Source organism: Coturnix japonica, chromosome 16 (assembly GCF_054131305.1).
Source record: "Coturnix japonica strain WE chromosome 16, WE-NBRP24, whole genome shotgun sequence".
NCBI classification, from domain to species: Eukaryota; Metazoa; Chordata; class Aves; order Galliformes; family Phasianidae; genus Coturnix; species Coturnix japonica.
The window spans coordinates 4,087,193-4,106,002 of record NC_140678.1 but is presented as its reverse complement, the minus strand read 5'-3'; the positions used below and the strand labels follow the sequence as shown (position 1 = coordinate 4,106,002).

General features: G+C 52.6%; 3 protein-coding genes across 13 annotated transcripts; 1 reads left to right on the top strand and 2 right to left on the bottom strand.

The window, feature by feature from the left end:
• The first annotated feature begins 445 nt into the window (after positions 1-445).
• Positions 446-6,727, top strand: TIPE1 (TNF alpha induced protein 8 like 1). The gene is made up of 2 exons (XM_015886763.3): positions 446-583; positions 5,333-6,727. Exon 2 carries the CDS (start codon positions 5,335-5,337, stop codon positions 5,893-5,895), a length of 561 nt encoding a protein of 186 aa, XP_015742249.1. The 5' UTR covers positions 446-583; positions 5,333-5,334; the 3' UTR covers positions 5,896-6,727.
• A 1,764-nt stretch (positions 6,728-8,491) lies between these two features.
• MYDGF (myeloid derived growth factor) lies at positions 8,492-12,555 on the bottom strand. 3 transcript variants are annotated; one of them, XM_015886555.3, is made up of 6 exons: positions 12,374-12,555; positions 11,648-11,698; positions 10,829-10,890; positions 10,303-10,384; positions 9,695-9,767; positions 8,492-9,353 (listed from the first exon to the last, which is right to left on the bottom strand). In XM_015886555.3, exons 1-6 carry the CDS (start codon positions 12,527-12,529, stop codon positions 9,274-9,276), a joined length of 504 nt encoding a protein of 167 aa, XP_015742041.1. In that variant the 5' UTR covers positions 12,530-12,555; the 3' UTR covers positions 8,492-9,273. The 3 variants fall into 3 exon arrangements, with proteins under 3 accessions (XP_015742041.1, XP_085374065.1, XP_085374067.1); XM_085517939.1 differs by lacking the exon at positions 12,374-12,555 and adding an exon at positions 11,781-12,284; XM_085517941.1 differs by lacking the exon at positions 12,374-12,555 and adding an exon at positions 11,785-12,016.
• A 622-nt stretch (positions 12,556-13,177) lies between these two features.
• LOC107325555 (procathepsin L-like) lies at positions 13,178-18,351 on the bottom strand. Of its 9 annotated transcripts, none has more exons than XM_015886553.3 (8): positions 18,214-18,351; positions 15,611-15,736; positions 15,330-15,452; positions 15,044-15,193; positions 14,567-14,791; positions 14,312-14,480; positions 14,007-14,121; positions 13,178-13,422 (listed from the first exon to the last, which is right to left on the bottom strand). In XM_015886553.3, exons 1-8 carry the CDS (start codon positions 18,214-18,216, stop codon positions 13,323-13,325), a joined length of 1,011 nt encoding a protein of 336 aa, XP_015742039.1. In that variant the 5' UTR covers positions 18,217-18,351; the 3' UTR covers positions 13,178-13,322. The 9 variants fall into 9 exon arrangements, with proteins under 9 accessions (XP_015742039.1, XP_015742038.1, XP_085374059.1 ...); XM_015886552.3 differs by having other exon boundaries at positions 15,611-16,030; positions 18,214-18,338; XM_085517933.1 differs by having other exon boundaries at positions 14,007-14,092; positions 15,611-16,030; positions 18,214-18,338.
• Positions 18,352-18,810: the final 459 nt, after the last annotated feature.

The following is an 18,810-nucleotide window of genomic DNA, read 5'->3' as shown; positions in this document are numbered from 1 at the left end:
GAGAGGGGACGGGACGGGAGCGGAGCGCAGACTGACCCCTTCTGGCGGGCGGCACCACCGAGCGGCGGCAGAGGCACTCCACCCCCAAACCCGCTCAGTCGGAGCGCGGCCACAGAGTGCGGGATTTCCCGGGGGCGGTTTCGCTCGGCGCTATCGGGCGGGAGCTCAGCGGCACCGGAACGACAGCAGCGGACGGCGCCGCCCTCGGGTACCCGCCTGCCGGGCTCCAGCCGGGGCGGGGCAGCCCTGCAGCGCACCGGGGAGGGGTCGCCCGTCCCGTGCTCGGCGCCGGTGACCCCGGGGCGAGAGGAAAGCGCCCGGCGCCCGCCCCCTCGGTACTCCCCCGCCCCTCTCCTATTGGCAGCTTCGTAGCAAGCCCCGCATCACCATTGGCCAGCACCGCCGGTGGGCACCGCCTCCACCGCAGCCGCGCTCGGCCCCGCTCGGTCCGGAGCAGCCCGGAGCACCGGGCACGGCGGCTTTACCGAGCACCGGTACAGCGCCGCTGTGTCCGGGCACGAAGAAGCCCCGGGGAAAATCAACACCCCGTCCCACCGGAGGAGCCCTTGTGGCCCCGGTGCAGGTAAGGGCTGCAGGCGCGGGGCTCGCTGTCCCTGTTTTCGGCCCCGCGGGAGAGGTTCTACCCTGACCGCGGCTCTGTGCTCTCCGGCCGGGAGCGGCGGGACCGGCAGCAGCTCCAGCAGCTCCCCCTGCGCCTCTGAGCGCGGTGGGGGTGGAAGGAGGATGGAGCTCTGCGCCTGAGAGCGGAACGGCTCCGAGCTGCCCCGGAGCTGCGTGCTGGCAAAGTGCGGGAAGCGGGGGGTCCGGGAGGGGTCCTGGGGAACGAGTGTGGGTCTGGGGGCCGCGGTTTGGTGGGACGTGTTGATGGGGCGGCTGGGTCTTGTGTGGGGCTGTGCCTCAGCTTCCCCTCTGGGTAAAATGTGGGAGAACGGCAATGGAGAGGGCTTCCCTGTCGCTGCTGAAGGAGTGTGCTTTGGAGCCCATCCTCCTGCAGGGCGTTAGGGTTTGTGAACCAGGGGCTGCAAAGGGGAGAAGCGGCTCCAGGAAGGATGTGATATGCTGTTCTGTGCTGCGCAAGTGGGGCCGTGCTGCCCTATATGGCATCCACTCTGCAGCAGCCCCAATCTGCACGTGTGGGGTGCCTGTGGGGCACCACAGCTCCCAGGGGCTTAGAGCCCCCACAGCACCATAGGTGGATCTCTGAGGCTGGGAGGATCCCACCCTAGTGTGAGGTGCAATCTCCCTGACTGCTGCAGAACACACCAAGAGGTTTTTAGGGTTCTGCAAACATTGTGTTGTGACCCGAAGCACAGTGTCGCTAGAGGAAGGCTGCAGCAATGGCCCCGTTACAGGACTGCCTCCATCAGGATAAAGTCTATCTGCAAAACTTCACTTCGCTTTGCCCCTGCTGCAGCCTCCCAAGGGCAGGAAGTGTGTGCTGTGCTGTGCAGCCTCGGCACTGCTGCTTCCCCCTCTGCTTTGCACTTCCCCATCTCTCTCCTGAGCCTCTGTCTGCTACGGGTGAGGAAGAAAGGAAGTTGCCACAGGAGAGAGCAGTCGTTGGCTGCCTGATAAGGGAAGGAGGAAATAGAAGGTGAGATGGATGAACCAAAATAACCCCTTCCTCCTCCTCCTGCTGCTGCAGCTGCTAGGCCCCTGGGCGTGATGGCACCACTCAGTCCCCAAGCATGGCATAGGGGTGCTTTCCCCAAGGGCCCCTTCCAGGTGCCAGCAGCTGTTCCCATGCGGCACCTGTGGCCATGTCCCCAGGGAAGGGAGCACTATGGGAGCCCTTTCCCCACCTATGTGTGAGGCTGGGGCTGGTAGTGGGAGTCCTTCACCCAGTTCCGTGCATGGGCACATTTGGGCTGCTGGACACACGAGGGTTCCCAGGTGCCCATTCATATTTGGGACCAAGTCAGGTGTTTCCCAGCCCTGCAGGCTGCTTGGGGATGCTGGGCTTGTTGCAGAGGAGCCAACTCCTCCAGGTAGTTCCTGGCTTCTATCCTATTGGGTGTCAGGGGGCACCAGGATGAGCAGTGCTGGGTGCAGGCAGGGTGCTGCAATGACTCTGTCTGCAGTCTAGCTCGCTCCATCCCTCAGGCCTTCTGTGCTGCCTTTGGCCCCTTGGTACCAAGGTGACTGCGTCCTGTGTGTACCACTATGCTGTGCTGCAGGGATGGACAAGACACTTTCTCCTGGGCAGACTTCAGGTTATAAAAGTTTGAAAACCCCCAAAGGCATTTTGTCATCTTGGGTCGTCTCTTCCCTTTTTTTTTTTTTTTTTTTTTTTTGCTGCTGAGGAACTGGGCTTGTGCTCCTGACCCCAGCACAGCCACCAGCAGGATGGCATGGGGCCGTGAGCAGTGCTGGAGCAGCCCTGTGCACTGCTGTGTTGCTGCTGCATTGCTCAGGGAAAGGGGGTCATGGCCCAGAACTCAACAGTGGGTCCCAAAACAGCAGAGCAGGGCCATGCAGCAACCAAGTGAGGCACTGCATAAGGCTCAGGGTTTACCCCCACAGTGTTCTTTGTTCCCTGCCCTCACAGTGCTCCTGCTCACCCTGTTGGGTCATAAGGTTTTCCCCGTGCTGTGAGGTAATTCCCCTCTGGCCTCACCCTGCACTGCACCTGCAGGGCTACATGCTCCTATGGCAACACACACACACACACCAGTGACAGCCAAAGGTGCCAGCTCCCTTCTGTGCCACCCAGCATGTGGCTGGGGGGGCTGAGCACTGTGGGGTCAGGCTCCAGTTACACCCCAGTGGCTCTGGCCCTTCTCCCGCGATCTGGTGCAGCAGCGAAGTTTAATTAATTAATGTTGGTTGGGCACTTGATGGTTGGCAAGGGAAAGTGATAGGGCAGAGCAGAGCAGCAGTGCGGCGCAGTGTGTGCATCTCCCTGAGTGGCAGTGGGAGGGTATGGGACACACAATGCGGGGACCAGGGAGATGGTGACCCTGAAACATTGACTTTTAGCATTGGCCCTAATAGGAGATGGTGGTGCTGCCCTTAGGACAGTGTTGGAGGGAATGGAAGTTGGCTGTGAGGTGGAGGAGCTCTTAGCTCAAGCCCTCCTTTCTGCATGCTTGCTCCACACTGCCTCATGCATTATTGAAGTGTGTTTTGCATTCCCGCATCAAATATTCATCCTGCTGCCATGGGAGCTGCTGTGGGGCTGCCAGGAGTGCAGCAGGGCCACGTTGTGAAGTGCTGTAGACACCTGGTGATTGGCACCCAGATGGACACCAGCATAGGGTGGTGAGTGTCAGGTGTGAGACTGGGACCCCCCTGGCCCCCTTAATGGGGTTTTTATTCCCTCTGTGGATGAGATTTTCATCCCTACTCACAGACAGTTTTCTCCTTCCTCCACCCCATTCCTGCACCTCCTGCTCCTGTATCTCCAGGTCTTTTTCTGCTACTGCAGTTGAGCAGTTTTCAGTGCTCAACTGAAGCCCTGAGATGAAACAGGAACCTGCCTAGCCTTGCAGTGCTTTGGGGATCATTGGAGAATCACGTTGGCAGCTCCCACAGGATGTCCAGGCATAGAACACTGTGTAGATGTTGCAGCCTTCAGCTGAGCCCCATGGTGTGGCCATGCCTTCAAGTCCCACTGGGATCTGCAGAGCTCCCAGGGAGCTCTGCTTTTCTCAGTTGGGTTCAGATTCCTGCAAAATGGGTGGAAAAAAGCCCAAAGAAATTACAGTGTCTGTGTGCAAAGTCATCATTCATTGCCAGGGCCACACTGCACCATGCCCTTACAGAGCAAGGCTCAGTATGCAGCAGTGCTGCTCTTTCAGTGGAAGACCCTGTTTCAAGGGCGTTTTCACTAAAAAGTAGAAGGAAAAAAACAAGCCCAGCGTAGGGCTGCAGACTTGAGCGACAGGAAGGAAATCTGGTGGTTTATTTCAGTCTGCAGACTGCTCCGTGGGGCAAAGCAGACTCTTCCGTGCACTGATAGTGGCAACAGCCCCTCTGCCAACAATGGAACCAGAGGTCAGCAGGACTCTTCCAGCAGGAAAAAGCCCCATTCCATAACATCTCCCACTGGGAGCTGATTGCATCCTTATTTCCCCCCAAGACCAATGCTGAAGCAAAGCCTGTGACTGTAGTTGAGTATTTTGGAGGAGTGTGTGCTTCCTCTTTTTTTTTTTTTTCCATGGCTCTATAGGTGGAGTTTGCTTTTGCTCATTGCCTGTGGCTGCCCAACAAAGAGCTCAGGCGTGGGAATTTCTATTTATACAGGCAGTGCTCCTGCTCCGCATACATCAGCACTGGGTGCATTCAGGGCACAAAGCCCAGTGCCAGCAGAGGGGCTCACAGCCTGGGACAGTGGCTGGGGCTGTGTGTTGAGCCCAGGACATGGGCTCAGCTCTGGCAGTACTGTGTGCGGGACCATTGGCACTCAGTGAGTTCTGTGAAAGCAGCATCTGTTCTTTGTCACTTCTGTCTCAGTCTGAAGCTCATGCTGGCAAAAATCAATGGTTTTGCATTGAAAGAAATACCTACAAAGCACCACATTTTTCCTTAGGGCTGTACATAGACCACATGTGGCATCTGACTCCAGTACTGCTTGCTCATTTCATGTGCTTCCAGTCCCAGTTGTGTGCAGGGGAAGAGAGGTGACAGGAGCTCAGCTCAGCCCAGGGGGTGATCACCACAAGCTTTGAGCAGAAACCATTCTCTCCTCTCCATATCTGATTTATTCTCATTCTGGCAGTGTCCTTTAGCTTCAGTATTTCTTTTCCCTCCACGATGAAGAGGACCAGCGGTGAGGTATTTATGGAGCGATCCCTTCCCTGCTCTCCTTTTACCATTCTGACTGTGCTGCGTGCAGATAATTGCATAAGAAACGTGCATCCCCCACCCATCCTCACACTGGAGCAGCTGTCACCACACAGTGCTGCACGTGGCTACAATGGGTGACTCAGCCACACCTGTCTCAACCTACAGGAAGTGAGTCAGGTTGTAAGGAAGCAGTTAAGTGATGGGGCAGGAGCCCTTCCTGCGGAGTGAGCAGTGCAGTGGCAACCTTGGGAGGTAGAAGAAGGCTGAAGGTTTCATGGGCGGTACTCAAGTGGGGATTGTGCTGCAGTTTTATCCTGGCAACTAGGGGAAGAGAGCCAGAAACACCCCATAAGTCATCCCCAAACCAAAGCTGGGGTGTGAGCTCCTCTCCTCTGGCACCCAGATCCTCCTGAGGAGGAGCTGCACCTAGTTTCACCTTTAGTGTGAGGTGTGCTGGGAGGAGAGGATGTAGAGGCCGTTCCCAGACATGGGCTGAACCATATGTACCTCTTTTTCCCTGCAGAGATGGACACCTTCAGCACCAAGAGCTTGGCCCTGCAGGCCCAGAAGAAGCTCTTGAGCAAAATGGCTTCCAAGACTGTGGCCAATGTCTTCATTGATGACACAAGCAGCGAGATCTTGGACGAGCTTTACCGAGCCACAAAGGAGTACACCCACAATCGCAAAGAGGCCCAGAAGATCATCAAAAACCTCATCAAGATTGTGATGAAGCTGGGTGTGCTGTACCGCAATGGGCAGTTCAGCCCTGAGGAGCTGCTGGTGATGGAGCGCTTCCGCAAGAAGGTGCATACCTTGGCCATGACAGCAGTCAGCTTCCACCAGATAGACTTTACCTTTGACCGCAGGGTCATGTCAAGTGTGCTGACAGAGTGCCGGGACCTCCTGCACCAGGCTGTCAGCAGCCACCTGACGGCTAAGTCACACTCCCGCATCAACCACGTCTTCAACCACTTTGCAGATTATGAGTTCCTCTCGGCCCTCTATGGGCCAGCTGAGCCCTACCGCACCCACCTGAAGAGGATCTGCGAAGGTGTCAACAAGATGCTGGAGGAGGACAACATATGAAGCCATTGGTGGCAACGTAACTCTGCATCCTGTTACCTGTGAGCCTGAGGACAGGACATGCGGCCATTCTGGTGATGGCAGGGCTTTGTCCTCTGTGATGCTAACTCTCTCATTTTCTCCTCTTTATATAAAAGACTGAACCTCCTGAGTTTGTCTGTCCCTTGCCCAGGATCTGCAAACTTTGCTCCTGGCTGAATCCTTTGCAGGTCCTCCAGGGCTTCTGGCTCACAGGGCTCCTGCTGTACATTCTTTTTCCTTTGTCCATAAAGTGCTCTTTACTCCAAGGAACTGGCCGCAACTGGATTCCCCACTTAGAACTTGATTGTAATCCTCCTATAAAAGACAAACGAAAGACTGGCAGTGTGCAGCACCAATCCAAGCAGATGGGCAGCCGCTTGGTGAGAGGTGTGATACCATTATCATGGCTCTATTTTGGCAAGGTTCCAGAAGCCCCATGACACAGTGGGAGCCAGCCATGCTCCAGGCTTACACTGCCCAGCTTAGGAGGGTACTTCTGTGCCCTGCTGGCTCGAAGGGGTTTTGGCCTCCCAAAGACAAGTGCCGGCAACCAGAAAGATCCCCAAATGCATGGGTGAGCAGCAGTCCCTCAGGGCTGGAAGCACCCTTGTGGCCTCATGTTCTTCTTCATCCTGGGCTCAGCTGGGATTCCCCAACAGCCTCCTGTGGACTTTATCACTGTGATCACTCAGATGCCTTCCTTTGTCCCGAGTATTTCACACATTTGACGTGTCCCGGAGTGAGTTCTAATTGTTATTTTTTACAAAACTCTGTAGCCCCGATGAGTTATTTAATTAAACTCAACTGGTTTGGCTTTGTGCTCCCTGTGGTTCATACAAAGCTGGTGATGGTCACCAAACAAGTGTAATGGGCTCTAGCTTGCTAGGTTTATCCTTTGCATGAGGATTTCTCACTGTGCCTGAGGCTTCTGCTCTCACTTTCTCTGGCATGACAACAAAGATCCTCCCCCTCAAACCGCTGCTCCCTGGCACAACAGTGTTTCACAGCCAACACTGAGGTGGTGGGAAAAAATATGGTGCAAAACCTGCACCAAAGGTGTGGGGTCCTGTACATGCATCAGTCCCTGTGCTGCACAGCAGGAGCTAAAAAAGCACAACCCCAATAGCAAAAGGGAAAGGGCAGCCTTACAGTGCGTTGTGCTCTCAGTGCAGGTGCACCAGCCTTGGTCTATTTCAAACACTGATCTTTGCTTTGAACATAGAAAATCTCCCTGTTAGCAGACAAGTCACTGCACAATATCAGCTGGCCTTATCTTGGTGACTTTCCTATTCCTTGTGCTATGTGGAACGTCTCCAGTGTTCACAGGTACAGCACAGCCACTCACACCCACTGCTCTCTTCCTTCAGCCAGCTCAAGGCAGTGTTGTTTCAGCCTTTAATATTAAAAAAAGATGTAAAGCCTATACCTGTCATTTCATAGGCGTGGCTCTAAATATCACAGCTAATTTAATTGTGCAAAGCATGCTCGGGATGCGGAGTAAGGCACATATTCAAGCATGCACGTAATAGAATGCAGCCAAGAGTCAAAGAGTTGTTGGTCCCTTGGAGAAGGCAAGAGAGGTTGGCTTTGGTGTGCAACGTTTGAGAACAGACGTTCCTGTCTCCATTGGGCAGAAAGCAACTGTCAGGTATGTGTCGAAGAGTAGCCGAGGCTGCTAACAGCTCAGCAGTGCTTGGTGGTTGGCAGATGCAGAGAACACAAAGCAGAATGGAGCTGGTGGATTTTGCTGTGCTGGCAGCCAAAAATGCTTCACTGTTCCATTCTTGAGGTGCACATCAGCATCAGCTGCATCATGTTCCTTAACTGTATGAAGCATTCCTGCTCAGAGTACTCCCTACTGAATCACAGCTGTCTTCTTTGTCCCCCAGGGGTTCTTTCTCATGTGAGAGATAGGACCAAACTGAATTCACAAAGTGTATGGTACCAGCTTTCTCTCACTTACAGATCTCTAATCTGAATGTTCTTCCATGCTTTCCACAGCAAACACCCACCTCAAACCCAGTTTCCCATCCTGGTGAAGCCCTCTGCAGAGCTCACCCTCTGCTAGCAGAGCTATCTCACAACCTAGATTTCTAGTCCCAAAACTGGCAATCTGAATCCAGGAAATGAGTGCCTTTGACTCTGTTTTGCTCTGACTCCCTCCAAGCAGCTGGTTTAACAGGGGAAGAGATCACTCCTGGGACCTGCAGGTCAGCTGCAGTTCCTGGAGCCACTCAATGAAGAAAGAAGCATCCAGGAACAGTCTGGAAAACAAAGCCTGTAAAATTCCCAGTGCAAAGCACTCTCAAAGACAAGGAAACTCCCCCAGAACAGAAAAGGTAGCTAACAATGACCACAGCTGACTCCAGGCATCACCTCTGGGCAAAGCACCTGTCATGACAGCACTGGGTCACAGGTTCTTGTGAGCTGCTGTGATATTTCTTGGATGAGCAGAACCCCCATAAACCTCCTGCAGCCTCCTGTAGGACAAACTCCTGGCTAAGCAAGTGCTGAAGATTGTACCCATTGCTAGACATCCAGTAAGAGGACAGGAATCACAGACCAAAGCAAAACCAGGTGAGAGCATGATGCTTTATTTGTGCATTTACACAGGATAGGAATTCCACATTCCCTCACTGTTAATATTTTAGATAAGAAAAAAAAAAAATCATTCTGTCCATAGAAAATAGTCCTGCACTGGTACTGAGACTTGGAAGTGTCGCTTGGATTGATTCCTGCATTGTGTCAGAATAAGCAGCTCTGTATTCCCCATGCCAATTTATCCCAATCTGCACTAGAGCACAAACAGAACATCCTCTCCAATTAAGCCAGTGATGGTTTTCCACAGTGGCACTCAAGAAGTCAGGTGGCTTTGGCCAACCCTATCCTTCCCTTCCCCTTCCTACCCAATTTAAATTTGTTTCCTCTGTAATACTTCCAGAGAAAGAAACCCTGCTGCCACCTTCCAGAGACTCCAGGGTTAACAACTTTCATTTAGGAGATCTTACTTAAATGCAGCTGCTGCACTGCTCCTCCTAGCAAGGAAGATACAGTACCCCTTTAGAGGGGAGCTTTACCATACTCAGCAGATCACTGAAGCAGAAAGCAGGCAGCAGAATGGCTGGCTGCAGATCAGGGCTTTCAGAGGATGTTTCCAGCTGCAGAGCACACCGTTACTTTGACACAAGACAGAATGGATTTTTCTCAACACCCTGACATCCCACTTGTCTTGGACCCTAGCACATCTCAATATAGAAAACATGAAAGGTTTGGCCAACTGAAATAACTGCTGATAACAAGTAATCTCCATTGTCTGCCATGGTCTCCTGGCCAAACAAGTGCCCAGCAGCATCTTCAGAGTCACAGCTCATCATGGGAAGTTTTTGCTACAATCACAAGTTTTGACAGTTCAAAACGGAACTTGCCTTCCCTGTGAGATACTAGAAAGAGAGAGAACAAGTATGAGATAAACAGATGGTGAGGTATAAATAAAAAAGCCCTGCTGGTTCCCTTCCAGGATGATAAAAAGCCACAATACAAGCACATTGCAATAAACCTATTCTTCCCCTACACCAATTAACACTTACACTGGAAGAGGACCTTCAAAATCTTTCTGCCAGCTATGGATCATGAACACTACATGGCTGACTCCATAATCTGCAGTGTCTGCCTCTACGCTGTCACCCATTGGCTTTAAGCTTAACTGCTCATCTCCTGGTAAACAACCAGGCTCATCTCCCACACCAGGCCCTTTTTCCACATAGTTTTCTCAGCCACAGACCTGTTGTTTCAGTGATTTCAAATTCTTCCTGTTTTAAGGGGACGTCACTCTGTGCACCCGCTGCAGCTTGAGACTGAAACAGGAAGGGAAAAAAAGCTTAAGCAATTGAGGTAATCCAAGTAGCTAGTGCACTTAAAACAAATGAACAGCACATTTTGAAAAAGAACAAACTTGTCTTTTAATAACGTGGACTGAAAGAATTACATTTGCAAAGGAAATCTGATGGAAAATTCCTGGCTATGTTTCCATTTCCTTTTAAACCACAAACTTGCAACCTTCAAGTGACTGAAATGCAGGGGAATGGAAAAATCAATTTGCTGAGACAAATCAAGGTGTTCCTTATCCTGTGCACCCTGGCAGGATGGTGTCTTTTTGAGCCACTGACATCAGCAAAGCCAGCAGCCAACTCACAGCATACACAGAGCAGAAATAAAACAGTGCAGGAGGATCTTACTGCAGACACTCAGTCCTGACTGCCACCACTCTCTAATTAAGGGCATGGTGAAGTACATTTTACTGGACAAACATCTCATGAATGTTTTCAATGTCCCACCCATGTTTTACAGCATCCTCCCATGTCTATATCCTAGACATCAGCTTAGACTTACATAAGCCGTGGCGTATTCTATCTTGGCTCCTTTCACTTCTGCTTTAAACTGGGTGAAGAAGAGGTAAGACTTCCCTTGGGGCCTAAAATGAGAACACAACCTTTGGCATCTAAAGCAGAGAATGGTTACAAGGGAGGTGAGACCACAGGGAAGGGTCAGGCACAGGGGCTAACTCTGGTTCTTGGCTCTCTAGGCCACAAGCATTAGAGACCATCCTGCTCTGACTTTCCAGCGAAGGAGCAAGTCACACAGCTTCTTCTGATCCCTGCTGTTGGTAGAGAGGATGGAGGTGTAGAGGAGTGGCAGGATACATGACTCCCTCCCTCCACAACCACCTCTAGCTCTCTTGTAGCTCCAACTAGTACAGTGAGGAGATCAGGGAAGAACCACCACCTGGCTTGAAATACCTCCCAAACTCACAGCATCTCCTGGAAGAGGAAAGTCAGGAAGCACCTGCTGCCACAGGGAGTATCCCTGGCCAAGCCCCCACCTGGCTTGTTATTGCTTTTCAGGTTAAACCACACACCTCCAAACAGAGCAGGAGAAGAGCAGGTTGTCTTCACTCACTCCAATGTTCATCTGCCATTGCTGCAGAGGGGAAAGACCCCAACAGTTAATCTTGGGAAACATCTCCCATTTTCCAACTCATCCCCACCTCAGAGCTGCAGGAACACTACTGTGAAATTTCAAAACATAATTACAGAACAGCTGTTGATTGCCCCTTCTACTTTGTTAGCATAAAGCAGGAGGCCTGGTCACCCTTTCTCTTTTCCTCCACAACTTCATCAATGCAGTTACAGAAAAGTTAAAGTCTCATTTCCTCTAACAATAAAATAAAAGGACCTGGTTCTTTGCAGAGTTTCCCACAAACAAGGAGTTTCTCCTCCAAGGCCCTTCCTATCAACAGGGGCATTAAATGGTAGTTCCATTCTCCGCTGAAAACATTCAGCCCCAAGATTCATTAAAACTTACAAATGTTATGGCCCTGTGTGCTGCAGCACACAGAGGATGCTTCCATTAAAGAAGAAAATCCAACAAAGTTATTTTTGCAAACAAATGGTGCTGGAAATGGTGCCACCACCCTCCCTCAGCTCCCTGGCCCTGGAATCAGCTGATCACAAAGGAAACCACTTCCTCCTTGTAGAAAAAGGAGTTTCTTGTCCTGGCCACAACTAAGCCTAAGGGTAGAAATAATGACTGAGAAACCAAGGCAGAACAGCAGTCATTTATCTCTGAGGCACATCACTCCTTCCCAGTTACTACTACTGTCAGCACTGACATCCACAACAGAATCCTGTTCTGTGCCGCCAGAGAGCAAAGGAAGTATCCAAATTGCCCAACTCACCTCGTTTGTTCCTCCCTGAGCAGAGTATGTGAAAGTGCAGGTGTAATCTCCCTGGAAAAAGAGAAGAATAGCAGCCTGGCCACGGTGTGACAATCTATGCGAATCTACTTGCCAAGAATCGGAAACTTCTCACCAACTGTCTCCTAGGCCGTGGAGACTGTGGGCACAGAGCATCCGCCAGTGCTCTGACCCTAAGGAGAGCCCCAGTAACGGCGAGGGCTCCAAGGCCTCATCCTGGGGGTGCCCTGGAGGCCTCAAAAGAACCCTGAGGATCTGGACCAGGCAGTGCGCAGGAACCCGCAGCTCCCGCCGCGCCGGGTCCCGTCCCCTGGCACAGCTCCCTGCCCACAGGCTCCTCCTGCCCTTGGCGCATCTCCTTCCGCCGGACTCCCCCTCTGACCCGGCCTAGGGCAGCTCTCGGCCATGGGGATCGTCCCACCTCGGTGCTGACACGTTTCCTTCAGCTGGTAACCCCTCTTTGGCGCCCCCCACCCCGCCTCCTTTGCACCCCACCCCGGCAGGAGGTTCCCCGTCTCCCGGAGCTGCCATTTCTTCGCAGACCCCCCATCCCCTCCCGCAGCAAACGGCCGACATCCCCGCCCGCCCCGGCCCTCTACCACTCGTCCCGCCTTCCCTCGCTGTCAGCCAATCCCCGTGCCATGAGCGAAGAACGGCGTGCGTCCCCACCAATCAGCGAGAGGCGCGTACACTCTCCTCGTCCCTTACCAGGCTCCGGGAGAAGGAGTGAACCTCCCCGCCGGGCCTCACGTCGAACTCAGCCGTGCTCGCCTCCTCCGCGGCTCGGGCCGCTAAGCACAGCACGGCGGCCGGCACCACCGCGGCCCACAGCCACCGACCGCTCCGACTGCAGGGCGCCGCCATCTTGGAAAGGAAGCCCGCGCTACGGCGAGCGGGAGGGATCAACGCGAGCGGCGGGCGGTCAGCGGGCGCCAGGACGGCGCCAGGACGGCCATCTTGAGTGCGGGCAGGGAACCTGGGCAGGGACTGCGGGGCCTGTTCCCCGCCGGGACAAACGGACCAGGAGCCGTTGGGACGTGGAATGAAGGGACAGCGTCTGACCGGACAGTGCTCCTGGGGCAGCGTCCTGGCCCTAAGGTGGCCATTTCAGGGCTGTGTTCCCCCTTAGTATGGCCTTGTGTTTGCCCTCATAGGGAACGAATCCCCACAGCATCTGATGGACGCAGAAATAAGCAGCAGGCGGTGAAGGAAGCTCAGGGTTGTTTGTTGTTTGTTTGTTTGTTTTTGCCTTGTCCTGCTGGTTTGCTTTGGTAAGGAGCTGCTTTGTAAAGAGCTGGCCTAGGAGGGATAATGCTCTGGTTAGAGCTGATCGGGCTGTAGGGATCCGTGTTCATTGCAGAAAGCAGGACAAGATGGCCGCCAGAGGTCCCCTTCAACACAAACAGTTCTGTAATTTTATGGAAGGGACAAAGAAAGCTCCTCTCACCAACCGCTGTGCAGAGGGACCTTTGCCCGGCAAGGAAAGAAAAGAACCTGCTACATCAGCCGCCCTTTGCAGGCACAGAGTAATTAGCTATACCATCTTTTATTGTTTCTCACCACACGCAGACAAAAGCCCCTTCCAGAAGGAAGCATCCCTGTCCTCACAGCAAAGCAGGGGAGCAATCCCAGTGAGTTTTCCTCCCAGTGCAGGAGCTCACAGCAGAGGGAAGCTGGCCTGGCTGGCCACCCCGCAGTGGTTGTTGGCCCCCTTCAGCAGGCGGATGTAGCCCTGCTCACCCCACACCTCTGACCAGCTGCAGGAAGAGATGGAGAATGAGCACATCTGCATTCCCATTGTGATAAAATGTTTGCTCATTAAGACCGGGATGTGGTAGCATTGTGGTGGAGTGCTTGTTCATTAGGACCGGGATGTGATGGTGGAATATGGAGGCCACAAGGGTTGCAGAGCACTCTAATTTTATGGGTAGATTGTGTACTCTGCATAGTTACAGGCAAAGCGCGCCCCGATGGATACAAAGTTTCACAGAAGGACCAACCAAGGAATGACACACCAAGTGGCACGATCACGACCGACCAATTAAAGGACAATACACTCGGGATGGACCTTACAAAAGAAGTTGCAAGGGACGGGAAGGTGCGGCAGTTGGAGGAACGAGGATTCCCCTGTCGCCCAGCGCTGAATTGCCTTTTTGTTTTACCCGCTACAATTAATAAAAGTTTCTAATTGGAACATTATCGGCTCATTGCTTGTAAATTGATGACACCATGGCACAGGGAGACACAGCCCATGGGATAGGGATACCCCTGCTGCATCTTTGATCTCACAGAGGAGCAGTGGACAGGCTGAAAGTGGTGGCAGATCTGAAGCCATGTCTACCTATTCTTTAAGATCCAGTAGCTCGTGTTCTTCCCGCCCTCCTGGCTGGTGCCATAGCCCACAGCCAACATCCCATGGTTCACCTTCTGGCTACAAAACATACTACTGAAGATGCCTGGAAAGAACAGAACTGGGCTTGCTCAGGCTCCGACCCTAATTAAATTAATCTCCTAGCAAAAGGAGGGTGGCTGGTCCTATTCTCCTGGGCTGGGTGCCCTGTGGGCTCTGCAAGGGCTTGGCTGCACAGCAAGGCACCCCTGCCTCAATTTACTTAATTGCACCTCTCCAGGTGCAGGAGTTGATACCTGATTTGTAGAAGTGGAAGAAGAAACTGCTGGCATCCACTGCCACAGACACAGGGCCCACAGCTGCCACTGCCTGCTCCAGTGCTGCCTCACTGCCCGGGGCCACCAGCCAGACTGTGGAGCAGTTGGCTGCCCTGTCCCCAGGGTTGTATCGGCAGCTGGAGGTGTCCTGAGAGCAGAGAGAAAGCAGCACCAGGGCTGGGACTCAGGAGCATGGTTATATCCCTGCTTGTCCACCTTCCCGCTGCCCCTTACTTTGGCCTGGTAGGGGTAGACACGCTCTGAGTTCATGCCACCATTGTCATGCACGTACTGGAAGGCACGGGTCATGTAGCCGCCTTGGCAACCGTTGTTGCCCAGCTTCCAGGAGCAGTCAATGAGGTTCTGCTCACTCAGCACTGCCAGCTTCCCCGTCCGATTGAAGACAAGTCCCTCCAAGGCCCCTGTGGCACTGAATGCCCAGCATGACCCACAGTGCCCCTGGGTGAGAGAGAAGTGATGGAGGGGATCACAACATTCCTCCAGTACTTGATGGAAATGGGGATGCTGTGCCCCCACTGTGTTGGCTTTCCAGCTCCTCATCTGCAAAACTACAAGAAACTGCAACAGCCAAAACTATAGGAGCTGCTTCTCTGGGTTTCACAGAATTCTGGCACTTAGGAGGATGCAGCCTCCTGCTTCTGCTACTGGCACCCATCCTGCTGCCCTGCACAGAGCCCCCCATGTACCCACCTGGTTCTTCACAGGTGTCACATAGCCTTTCACCCTCCAGTCTACTTCTGCTGGGGTCTTCTGAGCTGCCAGTGCCTGGAAGGTCAGCGCTGGTTCCTCATGCTGCACTGGGGTGAAGCCATTCAGCAGCTGGTTGAACTCCTCATCCATCTGTAGGTACATGTGTGTGTGTGTGCAGGGCCACTTGCCCTGCTGCTCCCCATGGGATGGTTGCACTCCAAGCAGAGTAGGCTGGGTGCATCCATCCCTCAGATCAAGTGCTCAAAGGAGGTGCACCAGCAAGTACCAGGTCCCCATAATGGTTCATGCTCAAGCGGAACGTATGCTGCCCCTGCGACTCCTCCCAGTTGTGCTGCTCAATGCGCCGCAGGTTCTTCTCCCAGACCTCCCTGCGGATGATCTCAGCCTCCTGTCAAGAGGCAGAGCAGCCTTGGGGTCAGGAAGAGCTCCCCAGGAGCACCAGGGGGGGACTTGCCAGGTATGGACCCTTTTGAAACTGATCCCAGGCTGTCAGGCCCGAGGGGAGCTGAGCATGGCCAGCTTCTTGTGCAGCTGGTGCAGACCTACCCCAGGGTACTCCTTAGCATAAAGGCTCTTCCATCCTTCCCAGGCCTCCTCCAATACAGGGTCCAGTGCCATGGTGCAGCCCAACAGGGCCAGCAGCAGCCCCTGAGGCACAGCCATGGCTCTGATCTGAGGGGAAAAGCAAAAGGAGGGATGAGGTAGGCCTGGGTAAAGCCCCATGGTTACTCCATGGCCACTGGATTGGGCAGGATAAGTCCTTCCAAGCCTAGATTAAAGATGAGGGGAAGGCAGAGAAAGGCAAGAGGCACATTTATTCCTTCAACTGGATCATGTATAGACATGCTGCTGTTTTGACAGGAGCTTTAGAAGGTCTTAGCTGTCTGTCCTTTTGGTGGTATTTAACTGTCCTTTTTAGGAGAGGAATGAGTGGCTTCACAAGAAACTGGAGTCCCATCCTGTTCCCTGAATTGCAGAACAAAGCAAACACAGACAAAAGGGCAGTGAGAGAAGGAAGTACAGTAGTACCCAGTGCTGCTCTGGGGCCAGGCTGGACACATCCTGTCTGCCACCATGCAGCAAAACCCCCTTCACCCATCTGCAAACCTGCTCCCTGACCACACTACACTACAGTGTTTGTCCCCTACTTGTGCCTGGTTAGCAGCTCAACTGTCATGTCGCTCAGCATGAGGCACCCAGGAGGTTTGCAGGTCGCAGATGGTGGAAGCTGCTGGCTGCAGACACACCATCCCCACTCCTGTCTGTCAGCTTACGTGGCTCTGGGACACCCTGGTTTGTCTGCCCTTCCTGCTTTTCTACGCTCCCTACATTCTCTCCACAATTTTTATTTGCAAAATCCCTCTTACTCAAGGCTGCTGCATTTCTCTGCTATCACACTGCACTATGCTTTCCACCCCCTTCCTACCACAGTGGCCACTTCACACATGCCTGTTGACTGCACCACTGACACAGGGACTGCATGTTGGCATCTCCAGAGCAAGGTTTGCCTTGGTGGCCTGAGAGCTACAGCCAGCCCTGAGTGCAACACCAGAAGGGATAAAGATATCTACAATGCTTATTGTGGAGGGGAAAAAAAAAAAAAAAAAAAAAAAAAAAAGTGGGGGGGGGAGAGGGGGGAGCACAGAGACCTTTCCCCAGGTTGTGGCTTTTGTTGGCTCTACACAACCCTGTCTGAAGCACAGATGCACAAGGTAAGGTCAGAGGGGAAGAAAAAGGACTGGCATGAGGCTGAGGGGGAATGTCTATGGCTCAGCCTCTGTGCCCCTGCCCAGAGCAGCTTTGGGACTTGAGGCAAGCAAAATGCAGAACCCAGCACAAAAGAGCCACAGCTGCTGTACAACTCCCCTGTACAGGGACCATCCTAGGGTCTCTGCCTCCACTCACTGGGCTAGGACAACACTGTTCTCACTTGAAAGCCACGGGAAAGCTGCACGAGCCTCTGAACAAGGAGCTCAAGCTAAAATCAGAGATAAGTTTGTCTCTACACAGCAGGAGGACAGCGCTGCAATGAGGATTCCATGGGCTTTGGAGCACAGCACTGCATCAACCCTGGCTCAGAGGCAGTGTGCTGGAGGTGGGTGTGTGCATGTTTCTCCAGAAGGCCCCAGTAAGAAAGTTCCAAGATCAGTTTAAACTTTGCATTTCGCAGCCAGACACATGTAACCCTCCCCAGCCCCACACCGTTGCATCCATTTCTCTTCCTCACATTGCTGCTGCACAGCCCACGCCTCCTTTGATGGAATTTGATTAAAAGTATTTTGCAGCAACCTCAGCCATCCCACAGGCATTGTTCTGCAAAACAGCAACAGAGAGAGATCAGCACCCAGGACTCTGCCCTGAGCATGGCTCCCACTGCTGCAGCTTTGAGAGAGTGAGACCTATCACCATACCTTTATTCCCCATGCTTTAAGAATGGAAATGCTGGGAAGTTTTCTACTTGACCATCTTTCAGAGCAACAGCAGATTTCTGAGCTAATTCTGTAGCTCAAGGAGTGGTTCAAAATGACTTATTTTTGAAACAAAACATCTGTTCTCCTCCACATCCTATACCTAAAAATAAAGCTTCACATATTGGAGTATCATGGGAGAAGTGCCTCCCAATAAACTCTCAGGCTTAGTGCTGAGGAAGAGCACCTTCTACCCGGCCTCCCCAGCATCTATCACAATGCCCTCCACTTCCTGTGGCCGTTACCACTCAGCCTCACAGGAAATTAATTCAACATTATACCGCAGCTGCAAATTCTCTATCCGAAAGAGCTACTTTGCTGCTCCATACTCCAATTCCCTGTCTCTCAGGACAGTTAGGTGGAAGCCTCCTATGCCATTTGTATTTCAATCTTGTTACATATGGAAAAGTTTGGGTTTGTGGTAGGTGATTTTCCAAGTTAATGCCTCTCAAGATCTCAATATCCAGGAGAAGAAAACTTTTTTTTTCATGGCACCAAATAATCCTACAGCTTCAGAAGCAAGCTTGAAGGATCAAAGAAACTGGCAGATAAACTTCTTATCTAGGAGAGTTTAAGAGTGCATTGCAGACATTTTAAGAATGCCTGCTCTTTTGGTACAGGAAGAAAACACTTGAGATTAAGACTTAAAATAAGCAAATCCTGAAAAATAAAGCTTCTTACCATATACTGGCAACCACCCAGCTCTGAAGGGAGCGACTTTTCTCTCTGTGAGGGAAAGCACACTCTTCTCTCAAGGAAGCTTCAGAGATGTGCAACTTCCTCCATTACCTCCCCTTCCGCTGCCCCTCAAACCTCAAAGCTACTCAGCAGGGTGCATGACAGAGGCTAAAGCCAGACCAAAAGAACCAGGCAAATTCCTGGGCAAGAAGTACGTTCACAGCTATATTGAGAAAACAAAATCCTCCAGCTGCAAGATGCTTTGCACTTAAAATGAAAGTCTCTAGCTTACATCCTCAGGGCATTTAATAGCAGTTTCATTAATGCTCAACTCTCATACAGAAAGAAAAGCAGCAAAGCCAGGTTTTGTAGGCTTTAAGTGCAACAGAAAGCAAGCTTGGGCGAGCCCCAGTACTTGCAAAAAGCAGGTCTGTGCCCAGCCCCCACGTGTCCTCCCAGCGTGGGATCAGAGCCACCAGAGCTTGAAGTCAAATCAGGCTGCTGCCTGTGCTGCAGAGCAGCTGCATCCCCAAGAAGTCAGAGGGAACTGGGATGCTGGGTGAGCTTCTTACTTCCACAGCCGATGCTATTTGCAAGCAC